The following is a 13,193-nucleotide window of genomic DNA, read 5'->3' as shown; positions in this document are numbered from 1 at the left end:
AGGGAAAGACTCATGTTTGTGAGTCCAGCTGCCCCCTGAATAATTCAAATTTGAATGGTGTGGGTCCATTTACACATTGATTTTTTTTCAATATATTGGAAAATTCTTTAGAGATCTGCAACAATTTGAAAAAACTTGTAGACAAACTTTGTAGCCTAGAAATATTGAAAAAAAAGAAAGCATTATTTTAAGAATACAATATACAGTATATATAACGTACACAGTATGTGTTAATCAACTATTTATGTTATCAGTAAGGCTTCCAGTCAACAGGCTATTACATTTATGGGAAGTCAAAAATCATACAAATTTTTGACTGCATGGGGGCTATGGTACCCCTAACTTCCATGTCATTCAACGGTCAACTGTAGATGAAAGCAGTAATTAGAGTAAGGAGGAAATAAATCTAATAGACAACTGCAGAACACATCATTTTATTTTGATGAAGAAAAGCAGTAGCTGGCAATTGTAAAAAGCTATTCTCATACCAAAGAAGTACTGGACTTTTTCTTATACATGTGAAACGAAGGTCTTAGTTACAGAAACCAAGACTAGCAATAAGGTTCTTATTCCTCAAAATAAATCTTCCTGAAGTCTTGCCCCAGAAACATTTCTCTTGCTAGTAGAGGTACATCCAGACTCCAGGCCAGGAGGTAGGGGCAACAGTCTCTCAGATACTTTCAGTATTTCAATCTTCAAGCAAGTAATTAGGGTTAACTACCAAGTAGGGATCTTCCTCATAGCTCTCACTTCCTTCTGTGGAGCCTTTCAATCCAGCTTGGGTGAGTTCAATTAGAACATGATCCTGTGAAATACAAACATTTGTCTTCAGGTCTTCAGCGGTATTGTAAAAACACTCCCATCCAGGGAACTTGACCCTTCTGAGTGTTTGCTACTACCATTTTCTTCCATTTACCCTTCAGAAGCACTATGAAAAAGGACTATACCTTAAAATCTTTATCAAGGTTCTGCTAAACTCATTTGCCATTAGGATACAGACCTTATCATACCATAAACCTATTTTGAGAAATTATAAAATAGATAAGCTCAACAGACATTGTGATTTTAGTAAGGTTTCCTGGTATACTACAGTTTGTAAATATAATTCCAAAAACGATAAGATAAAACGTATGAATTTTAAGATTATGCAACTGTAAAAATCCTCTAATAAATATGCTTATCATTCTGTTTATCGCTCTGATAGAAGTGGTGTTTTCTTGATAATTCCTCTCCTCCCACCCCTCTCCACCTCCCACCCCACAGGGCATGTGTGCTCTCTTTCTAAAACAAAACAAACCCAGAAAGGAGAGGGACTCCCAGCCAAGCCTACAGAGAACTCAGAAAATAGTGATTTAATCCTAAAAGGCAGAAATGTCCCACAGTATGAGCACTATTGAAACTAAGAGGGACTGGACACTTTCAAGAACTCACTTTATGTACTAACACACTCTCATAGAAAGATTACTTGATCAGCACTGTATAGTTTCTAGTTTTTTGTAGTGAGCTGGCTCAGGTAATGTAAACTTAAAAAGATAGCCCCAGTTTAGATCAGCTAATTTCACCAAGTATCCCAATGTGGATTTCCTGTGTGGGTCATTTTATCTTATACTGATTCCGGGAGACAATAGGTTGGGTAGGACTGGCCTGATGCAAACACACTGCCCAGCAGAAAGACCTTTGAATGCACACAATCCCAATTCAGCTTTATTTTCATAGGTATTATTTATTAAATTCTGATCTAAGTAGCTATTCTCAATACCTCACCCACAACACACAAACACTTGTAATCATACTCATCTACTTCCACATGTAAATGATTTTTCAGATAACACAACCCAGATATGTGACACCTGTAACATTTATATAGCTAACACCTGCAGGACAGGTAAATCTGCCATTTAAACAGAGAAATTCAATCATTCAACAAATATTTGACCTTTCTGTACCAGGCACCACTATAGATCTTGGGGATATAGTGGTCAACAAAACAAAGTCCCCATCCTTGTGATGCTTGCATTCTAATGAGACAAGATGAACATCTGCTGCCAGACAATGATAAGCACTATGAAAATAACAGGAAAGAGGGTTAGTGTGTGATACCAAGAAGGAGGCTCTTATTGGGACAGGCCAGCCAAGAACTACCTCTTTGAGAGGGACCGTGTGAGCAGACACTGACTGGAAGAGGGGATTTGGGTAAAGAGACAAAGGGCAAGTGGACAGGTCTTCAAGTTTGGTGTCCAAAAAATAGAAACGAGGCCAGCACCACTGAGTATCAACAGGAACAGTCCTATGCAATGAGGTGAACGAGGGAGACAGAGATTTGATTGTGTAAGTTCTGCAGGCTATGGTAGGGAGACTGGATTTTATTGTAAATGTGAGGAAGGACTGGAAGGTAGGGCACTAAACCATTTTGATTTGTGGGATGCCTGGGTGGCTCAGCAGTTGAGCATCTGCCTTTGGCTGGGGTTGTGATCCCACGGTCCTAGGATCGAGCCCATCAGGCTCCCTGCATGGAGCCTGCTTCTCCCTCTGCCTGTATCTCTGCCGCTCATGAATAAGTAGATAAAATCTTAAAATATCTTTTTGATTTGTTAAAAGATCTGGCTGGCTGCTGGACACAGAGCCAGTACAAGAGAGGACAGTTCGAGGAGGGTCCTGTGAAAGTCTGGGCATGGCAGCTTAAGACGTGAAGGTGGGGAGGACAGAACACAGAATACACATACTGAAGGCAGGGCTCACAGGGTTTACTGCTAAAAAGAGAAGCTGTGAAGGGAAATTGGAATCACGGATGATTCTAAGGGATTTGGCTTAGAACAAGTAAATGGGAACACTGTGTGTGGGGGGAATGGAACTATTTTGAACAAATTAAGCGTGAGATGCCTATAGTTTACAAGTAAGCAGCTGGCTAGACATCTGGAGTTTAGAGGAGAGGTGAGAGCTAAATCTGGGAGTCATCAGTGGATGGGTTTAAATTCCAAACCAAATAAGATCATTCAGGTAATCAATGTAAATAGAAAAGAGGTCTGAGGACTGAGCACAGTACTCCATTTAAAAAGTTACAAGACTTGAGAAAAGAGACTAAGAGGAAGTAATCAGCAAGACAGGAGAAGACCCAGGAGAATATGGTGACTTAGACGGAGCAATCAGTAGTGACAAATGCTACGGACAAGCTGAATACAGAGAATGACCAACTGATAGGAGTAGGGAGGAGGTATGCCTGTAAAGCTCCTGTAAGAGAGTGGGAGAAGTCACAGCATTGGGCAGTAAGAGTGTGAGGTTGCTAAGATGCAGAAAGGAATGGTCCACCTAAGACTAGTGGTCATGTATTTAAAGTAGGACATGGCCTGTGGTTGTATGCCTATCTCAAAATACTTTTAACTGCTTGGATGCAGTAAAGTAAAAGAATTATATTTAACCAAAGCTGGGGTTTTGCCAATCAAGTAGAACAGAGAGATTACAGTTTACAGTATGAGAAAAGAGTGATCATTGGGACAGACCAGACTCTAAGCTGGATGATGCAAGAGGTGAGGCTATGGGGAAGAGCAAACATAGAAAACAGGAGATAGGGGTGAGAATACTTGCAGGTTTATGACAAAGGGAGGGAAAATCAAAGGTTAAAAACACTCAGATAATAAGACCCTAAATCCACCTTCCCAGACTGAACTTAGGTTCTGCTTGTTTCTGCAGGGGAAATGAGTCAATGAGCTGCTGAGAATTCTCTATTTTACAACTCATAATTCTGACTACGTCCCAATGATACAAAATAAATGAACATTTATGAATCTACAGGTATGAGCTGTGGACTCCTTCCCTCATTAATAATTATGCAAGAGTAGTTCTATACGTACATAGTGGGTGAGTCGATGAATGACTTTCTCTATGATTCTCTTTTTATTTATAAGTTCCTCTTCAGAATCTATTTCTGATTCGATTTCCTTCAAGTACCAGTTAACAAGCTCACTTCTCTTTAATGCCGACTCATCCTCTTCTGCAACAAAAAATACATTTCAAAAGGATTAAATTTTCCTTCTAGCAAATTGTATCGCGAATCCTTGGGGTTTGCATACACAAAAAGATAATGTATAGAGTAAATAACCATCAACCTGTCAGAAAGTGTATCTGATGAAATAAGATTTGCAATGTTCCAGCATAAGCCTGAAATAACCTGTCATATTACTTGTATTAAAGTATGCCTCACTTTATCCTGAGGGAAAAAAATCTAATAAGAAAGAGATTATAAGAAACAAGTTTCTTAACTAAGATTTCAAAATATGAAGGTGTTTCCTTCACCTTCTATGCTTCATCACCTATGAGAATGCTTGCCAATAGCAACTAAAAGCATAAATTAACAGCAAACTTCTTAAATAACTCTTCCTCTTTGGAACAAGAAGACTTTATGTAGGTAAGATCAACCAAGAAGTGAAATCCATGGGCATTCATTCAAAATTTAAAAATTAACAATTTATTTCAGCAAGGTCTACCTATACTGAATGACTATCTACTTTAGTCCAAAGCAGAACTCTATAAAGTCACAAGAAAAGTTGGAACCTGGATAATATAACTGTCAGAGAAAAAAAGTATAATAAAACTCTATACTTAGTCTTGATTCTAGCTAGTAAAATACAAAATCAAAAATGGGAAAATCTACCTTACTGACAATGCCTTTGGAAAGTTTTATTATGGGTGTACTGAAAGTTCATTATCTAAATGTTCTTGGTATGTGGCCTTCTTTATTTGAAGTTGTACTCCCTGTGTGTACCCTTAGGTTAGACTAGAGCACAGCTGGCCACCTGAAGACTGAAAATTCATAACTTACTTGACTGGGTGAGTATTTTTTTTTTTTTTTAAAGGAAAACCTAGCAGAATTTACTGCGGAATGCAGATGGTGTCTGAGTGCTAATCTTATTTCCGTTCCATTAATGGTTTGCCATGTTTAAAATTCAGTTGCAAGAGAAAGAGTAAAATGAAATATAATGTAAACACAAGAACATGTGAGCTCCCAAATGTTTTATGTGAGAAGAGGGTCAGCTAAAACCTGTCTGTCGTAGTGGCCTCTTTACTGCTTTCTCTCCTTCCTCCCACCAGTCTACAATACCCAAGGACACAGGCAAAAACTATAGGCTCAAAAGTTTAGTAAGCTAAGACAATTTCTGCTATTCTCTTCTTCATTACAGACACAACACTGAGATGAGGTCTGGAAGCCAGAATTTTGGGACTTTTAAATAATAATTACCTGATGACTAACCACCAAATTAAAGTTTAAGTTTGACCCCCTGATTTCATCATTTTTCCTTCTGCCTCATGGCTGACTATAGGCATGTTAGAACAGCCAGTAAAGCAATAAAGGTAGGAAAGTGTACTAGTGCCCAGATATTTCATTTTACCTATGGAAAAATGAGGATTTTACTTCATTTTTAGTATTAAATGTATCTATACTAATTCGTTTTTTTTCAGTTTAATTACTTGCCTATGAAATATAAATAACCTAGAGTCCATCCATTTGAAGTAAAGCTATTGAAAGGAACAGTGATTTTGCATCTGTTGAAAACACTTGTTAAGTGCTTCATGACAAATTATCAGATCCCAACTTCTCAAAAATATTAAAATACGCCAAGGACATTACACAGATGCCCTCTGACAACGAACTTGTTAGGTAAATGTCCAGACTGTCAGACTAATATCCCATAGATTTTTTTAATGTAAATAGGCTTGTGTAACAATTTATTATCTCTTCTGACAAAATAGAATCTTCAGCAATGGAAGTGGTTTATGCAAATACAACTTACAAGAATGACTGAGCATGTGCGCACACTAGGTTTAGGTTTAGTCTTACCTTCCTCCATCTTCCTGAGGTGAAGCACAATAAGGTTAGATATTCGGCAGTACTCAGGGAAGCTCAGCCTTAAGGAGGCTTTAGGAACCAAATCTTGGTTTATGTCTTCACTGTGGCCATTGATTCCATTCACAAGAGCAGGGCTGTCAACAGGACCTAAGTGAAACATCAATCATCTGAATCTTGTTTTTGTGCCTCCAACACTCTTCCTATCAAATGTTTAAGTACATGACTTTTATTTTAATATTAATTTCTAAATAAGCATATATACTCAGTAATTTTACAAATAAATTAGAAGCAAATTTGTAAATGCTACAGATGAAGGCAAAAACTAATTGGGAAGGGGTTCAGGCGTTAAGTGTCTGAGTCTTGATTTCGGCTCAGATCATCTCAGGGTTGTGAGACTGAGCCCAATATTGGGCTCCGTATGTGGAGCCTGCTTAAGATTCTCCCTGTGCTTCCTCCCTCCTTGTGTGCATGTACTTTCTCTCTCTCAAAAAAACCAAAACAAACCAAAAAACCCTAATGTGGTAGAAATGAGAAGGATGGCAGATAAAAAAGTTTTATGATCTAAAAAGTTCACTGCAATGTTATATACAAAATTTAAATGTCTATGTTTCAATGTACTCAAGAACATGTTTTTAATTCAGAAGCAAAATAAAAATAAATAAGGCTGGGGAATTAGGTCCACTCTCACCATTTTAGTGTATTTTCTTTCAGTTTTTCAAGCATATATATATATATATATTTTTTTTTTTAATTTTTTATTTATTTATGATAGTCACACACAGAGAGAGGCAGAGACATAGGCAGAGGGAGAAGCAGGCTCCATGTACTGAGAGCCTGATGTGGGACTCGATCCCGGATCTCCAGGATCGCGCCCTGGGCTAAAGGCAGGCGCTAAACCACTGCGCCACCCAGGGATCCCTCAAGCATATATATATATTTTATATCAGCTATTTAATTGTATTTTACCTTCTAAATAGTCCAATTCAATATTCACTTTTTTCCCTTTTGCTATATAGATTTCAAAACCATCAACAAGTTTACTTTTTTTTTTAAAGAGATTTTATTTATTTATTCATGAGAGGCAGAGAGAGAGAGAGAGAGAGAGAGAGAGAGAGAGAGAGAGAGAGAGAGGTAGAGACACAGGCAGAGGGAGAAGCAGGCTCCATGCAGGGAACCCAACGTGAGACTCGATCCTGGGTCTCCAAGATCAGGCCCTGGACTGAAGGCAGTGCTAAACCGCTGAGCCACCCGGGCTGCCCAACAAATTTACTTTTATCATAACATCTCAGAGAACATTTTGGTCTGTAACTCCAGAAGAGTAAATGAACAAATATCTCACCATTGATGCCATCTGGGCCCTCATCTACCTCCATCTGGGCCTCTTCTTCTTGATCTAGATTAACATCAGGTGTTTCTACACGGATGATTGACTTATTCAGTAACCTAAAAGCTTCCTTCACATGTTTAGGTTGCACCTAAACCAATCAAAATGAAGCAAATCAGAAAGTCAGTGTTCTTGATACACCACTCAGATTTTCTCCATTACAGACCACAGTGACATTTTAGCTTTCTCACACACATATAAAATAGGAGTTAACACCATAAATTCACCAGAATGGTTTAAAGGGACCAACAATATGTAGTATTGTAAAGAATGTATAACAACTTTCATTCACTGCTGATCGGAATGTAAACTGATACAACAACTACTATGGAAAAGTATTTTGGCAGTTTTCACTGAACACATGTGAAACCTATGACAATTCCACTTGTAGGTGTACACCCAGCAGAAATGTATACCACCATATAGACTAAAAGACATGTATATCCTTTAAGAACCCAAATTGGAAACTATCCAAATATCCATTAATAGAAGAATGGGTGGGATGCCTGGGTGGCTCAGTGGTGCCTTCCACCCAGGGTGTGATCCTGGCATCCCAGGATCGAGTCCCACACCAGGCTCCCTGCAGGGAGCCTGCTTCTCCCTTTGCCTATGTCTGCCTCTCTCTCTCTCTCTCTCTCTGTCTCTCATGAATAAATAAAATCTTAAAAAAAAAAATAGAATGGGTGAATCACTGTGATATATGGACAGAATATTATACAGCAGTGAGGCAGACAAACTACCACTACACAAAACCTGGATGATTATCTTATGGTATTAATACTGTGTGAAAGAAACCAGACACAAGGGGGAATATATTCTATGACTGTTATCTATAATCCTTACATGGTCAAATAATTTTTGACAAGGGTGTCAAGACCACTCCTTGGGGAAATCATAGTCTCTTCCAAAAATGGTACTGGGGAAACCTGGTATCTTACATAAAAGAGTGAAGTTGGACTCCTCCTGCCTTACATCACATACAAAATTATCTCAAGGGATCCCTGGGTGGCGCAGCGGTTTGGCGCCTGCCTTTGGCCCAGGGCGCGATCCTGGAGACCCAGGATCGAATCCCATATCGGGCTTCCGGTGCATGGAGCCTGCTTCTCCCTCTGCCTGTGTCTCTGCCTCTCTCTCTCTCTCTCTGTGACTATCATAAATAAATTAATTAAAACAAAACAAAACAAAACAAAACAAAATTATCTCAAAAAAGACTGGAGACCTAAAACTATAAAAACATATGTAAGAAAACGGGAAAAAACCTTAAGACATTGGATTTGATAATGGTAAAAGCATAGGCAACAAAAGGGAAAAATGACAAATGAAACGATATCCAATTCAAAAACTTCTGAGCATCAAGGTAAACAATCAATAGAGTAAAAAAGGCAACCTATAGAATGGGAGAAAAGTATCTGCGTATTATATATGTGATAGGGATTAATATCCAAAACATGAAGAATACCCATATTCATCACTTTATTCACAACAGCCAAGAGGTGGAAGCAGCCCAAATGTACACTGATGGATCAACAATAAATTTAATTTAAAAATTAGGTACAGTAAAAGCTTAACAACAATAATAAAATGGAACATTTACAATATACTGTAATAAAAGTTAAGTGTGTTCTCTCTCAAAATAACTTCCTGCATTGTACTTACCCTTCTTGTGATGTGATGATGTAGCTTTAGGCTATGATTGACTTTCTGACAATACTTCAGGGGGATCATCTACCTACCAATGGTAACCCCTCTTTATGTTCTCTATAACCTATGACATGATTATTTTATTATATTAATCTATGTTCAATAAATGCTTGATAGTAACTTTTATTTATTTATTTTTAAAATTTATTTATTCTTAGAGACACACAGCGAGAGAGGCAGAGATACAGTCAGACGGAGAAGCAGGCTCCATGCCGAGAGCTGGATGTGGGACTTGATCCTGGGTCTCCAGGATCACACCCTGGGCTGCAGGCGGCACTCAACCACTGAGCCATCGGGGCTGCCCTGATAGTAACTTTTAAAGGAGAAATCCCAGCATCGTGTATCCTATGAGCACTCAACAGTCATACTCAAGATAAAAACATGCTTATAAACCAATAAATCAATTGCTCTTTCCTCTCATTATGTTAAAGTGACTTTGATACCTCATCACAGCAGTGCATTCGAGCCATTGCTTCAGAGAGACGGATCATGCTCTCAAGTTGTCGCACTGTAATCCTCCATGAAGACTTGGTTACTCCAGAGCCATCCCTCTGGCGGAGACGTTTATACTGTTCCACAATGAAGTCCTCTGACTCTTTAGAAATCTGTTTCAGAACATTACAGAAGTCAGAGCTTTTCTACTCGATGTGAGCTGCATTAAACATAAGTTTAAGAGCCTTCTAGATAGAGACACTTTGGGGAACTAAGAGGATCAAAACTTTGAAGTCAATAAAGAATACTGAAATGGATTTCAAAAGAAACTAAACTGAGGATGCCTGTGAATTTCATATACTAATTTTATCAATAGGTCTATAGCAGGGTATTTAAGCAAATGCCACTTCTAAAAGATGCAGAACAAGCTGAAGCAGTGCACTGGATGTAATGCCTTTTATTTATTTGTTTTTTTTAAAGATTTTATTTATTTATTCATGAGAGACACACACACACAGAGAGAGAGGCAGGGGGAGAAGCAGGCTCCATGCAGCAGGGAGCCCAATGTGGGACTCGATCCTGGGTCCCCAGGATCACGCCCCGGACTGAAGGTGGCACTAAACCGCTGAGCCACCCGGGCTGCCCAATGTAATGCCTTTTAAACTCAAGATGCCAAAGCTCATTAAACAAATTAATGCTCAGAATATTCTTGAAACTCAGTTAATTAACTTATGCTGTCTTTGGAAAAAAGAGAAGTCTACACACACACACACACAGCTATTTCAGTAAACCTTATTATTTGTCAAATACTAACAAAAGGAGAATACTAAAAGAATACTCTTTTTCAGAACGAGGAACTCATCCTATTAGGGGAGCATGCCAAGGTCACAGAAGGACCAGTACAGAGTCATAGAGAATGAAAACTACCTTACACATACGTAACCAATAGCCCTTAGTTTTAAATAGGGTTCGAAGCTTCTTTCAGGACAGTGAGAATCAACCTCAATATTATGGATAATCAGTGAAGGTGACAGATAATTAAAATCCAAAAGTTGAGCCAGACAATAGTGTAAAAACCTCACCCAGAATCAATTTTTTTTAAATTCTATTTTAGAAAAATGTTAAATGGAACAAATGGATTACAAAGTTTACTTTAAAAATAAATGTCCTGGATCCAGTACAGATTCAATTAAATGAACTATATCAATTATTATAAAATATTAAGCCATGTTCATCACAATGACCTAAAGGAATACAAATCTTCCTTAGAGAAAGATTCAAGGACATTCAGTAGACTACTGATCTGAACTCACACAATTTTAAGATTCTTAGGAATAATAGCTGAAATAAAAGTATGTCCTACTTTATTTGATGATTCAAAATTCTTGACTCATAAAATCTTTTTATTAGCACCTAACAAGTAAAAGAAATTTATTCAGATTTTTTTGGGAAATTCCCTCTTAACTTTCCAAAGAAACCTTTTTCTCAAAACAACCTCAAAAAACAAAAAACAAAAAAAACCCTAAACAAGTATAGGTTCAGTTAATTCTCATAGGATCCTTTACTGCCCTCTAAGTGCCCTATTCCAGGACAAAAGGGCAAGTTACCTTGGGTTTAAACTGTCTTGCAAAGAGAAGATACCTCCTGATATCATCAAGGGAATAGACACGATCAATCGAATCCTCAATTCTTGAATGCAAATCTACTATACGTCGGGCAATAGCATAATCTGTAACCTAATTTAAAAGAAGAAAATCACTTTGATCAGTCACAACAATATCTACTCCAGATTATCCTTGGCATTAATAAATTACTTATAACTAAAAACAACCTCTAATATGCCACTGAAAGATGTATCAATGGGTACCAAGTTTAATGCATACCTTCGCCTCACTCTAAGAATATTCTCGAAAGAATTAACTGACTCTAATAAGAACAGCAGAATTAAGATTTCTAGGGTGCTCAGTGTACGCCAGGCACTATTGCCGTAAGTGTGTCTAGAAGCATTTAACTTATGTAACCCTTACAAAAATCTTATTAGGTAGGTAATATTAGCCTTATTTTACAGATAACTAAATTGAGGCTCAGAGAGGTAAAAAATCTTGTCTGACATCACAACACAAAATTGAGCCAGGATTTGAACAGCCTAGCTTCAGAGTCCATGGTCTTAGCCACAATATTGTATTGCCACTTGTCAATATATGAAGATAATCAGAGAATTATTATTAACATTTAAAAAAAATCACACTAAAAATATGCAATTTACTCTCCCATGGTACAAAAAAAGCCACAGATATATGGAGAAATGTTAATATGTGAATAAAGGGTACACAAATGTTACATACACTATTTGGTATCTTGTAATTTTTCTTTAGGTTTAAAATTATTACCAATTAAAACTCTTAAAAACGAAAGAATCATGTACAAACAGGAATACATGAAAATCAGACAACTTCCAGCTATGAGGGTGGACATGGGGAAAGGAGAGGACTGGGTTGTATATTTATATGGATTTGTGAAGAGAAAAAAACAAAACAAAAAAACCCCGAAAACCCCACATTCACAAAATGGAAGGCAGCTTTTATTTAGATAATAAAGTTTCACTATAAGCAAGAGGTATGCATTTTGCCTAACATAATGTAGGACTTTCATGCTCAGTAATGAACAGAATAGCCTAGAATGTTATCTTCCATATAATGCCATTTTGTACTGTGTACATCTGAGCTGTCCAATATCGCTGAATATTTAAGTATAGGTATAAATAACTTTAATAACTAACATGTTAGAATTCAAGTAAATCCACAAGTTCATAGTTAACCTTAAAACTGTTACATAATTAGGAAAAAAGAGTGATATATATTCATCAACTGGATAGGGGATATAGGAATATAAACGACTCATGATTTGGGGGGAAAATTTCTTTGGTATCCCAATTTTTTCCAAGCTTACTGGAAAAAAAAAATCCAAAAAATTATTTTTTTTTCCCCTAAAAAAATTCTTATAAAAATTTTAAGAGTATGGCTGGGAGTTAACTGTAAAGTATTTCCTTTTATCTCTTGAGAATTAAAAAAGAGTAATGAAAACAAGAAAAACTTAATATTCCTCAACTCAGTTAAGTGGAACCAGCTATTCAAGTGACTTTGTTTTGATTTGCTTAATAAACCTTTTGCCTAATCCTGTGCCATTCTGAGAGAAATGAAAGTCAGTGCAAACACATGCACCAGCTGTTTAGCAGTATATCCTACAGCCTTGTCTCCCTTAGTTATTCAAACTGGAAATAACAAAGGAAGCCAACAGTGACAGCTCACAGTTACCTCATTGCATTCATCCACAAGTATAAAGAAGAGATCAAATCGGGACATGATGGGAGCTGACAAATTTATATTTTGTTTCAACGACTTTGATCTGTCATAATGTCCACTGATTGGGTTCGCTGCTGCCAAAATGGATGTCCTGGCATTCAGAGTAGCCTGATCACAAAAGAAATCATTGTTACAGGTTTAAAAAGACATCTGGACGGACCAAATAAACATAGGACAAAATGCTTGATTTTATTAAAAATTAAATGCAAACCAAAATATTAAGGCATCATTTTTCATCTACTGAATCATCAAAATTAAAGTCTCCTAATGCATATAGCAAATAGGCACTCCCATGTAACGGTGGTGGTATGACATACTACCAGCAATTTCTTGTTAGGAATTTATCTTGCAGCTAGAAGATGCATGTGATAAGATGTTTTTGTTAATATGCCTTCTAATAAAAAAGCTGAAAATGACCAAATATCACTCTATGGGAGTCTAATGAGCCAAAACAGGGAACACAGACTCAAAA

General features: G+C 37.3%; 1 protein-coding gene across 1 annotated transcript in view; it reads right to left on the bottom strand.

Moving 5' to 3' along the window:
* Positions 1 to 418: 418 nt before the first annotated feature.
* MCM6 (minichromosome maintenance complex component 6) overlaps positions 419 to 13,193 on the bottom strand; it is a 35,162-nt gene continuing 22,387 nt past the window's right edge. The window contains exons 11-17 of the mRNA XM_055316067.1: positions 12,674 to 12,829; positions 10,967 to 11,095; positions 9,371 to 9,532; positions 7,182 to 7,317; positions 5,834 to 5,989; positions 3,849 to 3,988; positions 419 to 805 (exon numbers count right to left, since the gene is read on the bottom strand). Of these exons, the coding sequence (XP_055172042.1) occupies positions 689 to 805; positions 3,849 to 3,988; positions 5,834 to 5,989; positions 7,182 to 7,317; positions 9,371 to 9,532; positions 10,967 to 11,095; positions 12,674 to 12,829 (996 nt within the window). The 3' untranslated portion in view covers positions 419 to 688. The remainder of the gene's footprint in view (positions 806 to 3,848; positions 3,989 to 5,833; positions 5,990 to 7,181; positions 7,318 to 9,370; positions 9,533 to 10,966; positions 11,096 to 12,673; positions 12,830 to 13,193) is intronic.

Source organism: Nyctereutes procyonoides, unplaced genomic scaffold, assembly GCF_905146905.1.
Source record: "Nyctereutes procyonoides isolate TBG_1078 unplaced genomic scaffold, NYPRO_anot_genome, whole genome shotgun sequence".
Lineage (NCBI taxonomy): Eukaryota > Metazoa > Chordata > Mammalia > Carnivora > Canidae > Nyctereutes > Nyctereutes procyonoides.
Note: the sequence above shows the minus strand (reverse complement) of the source record. Positions and strands in the feature narration are given on the sequence as shown.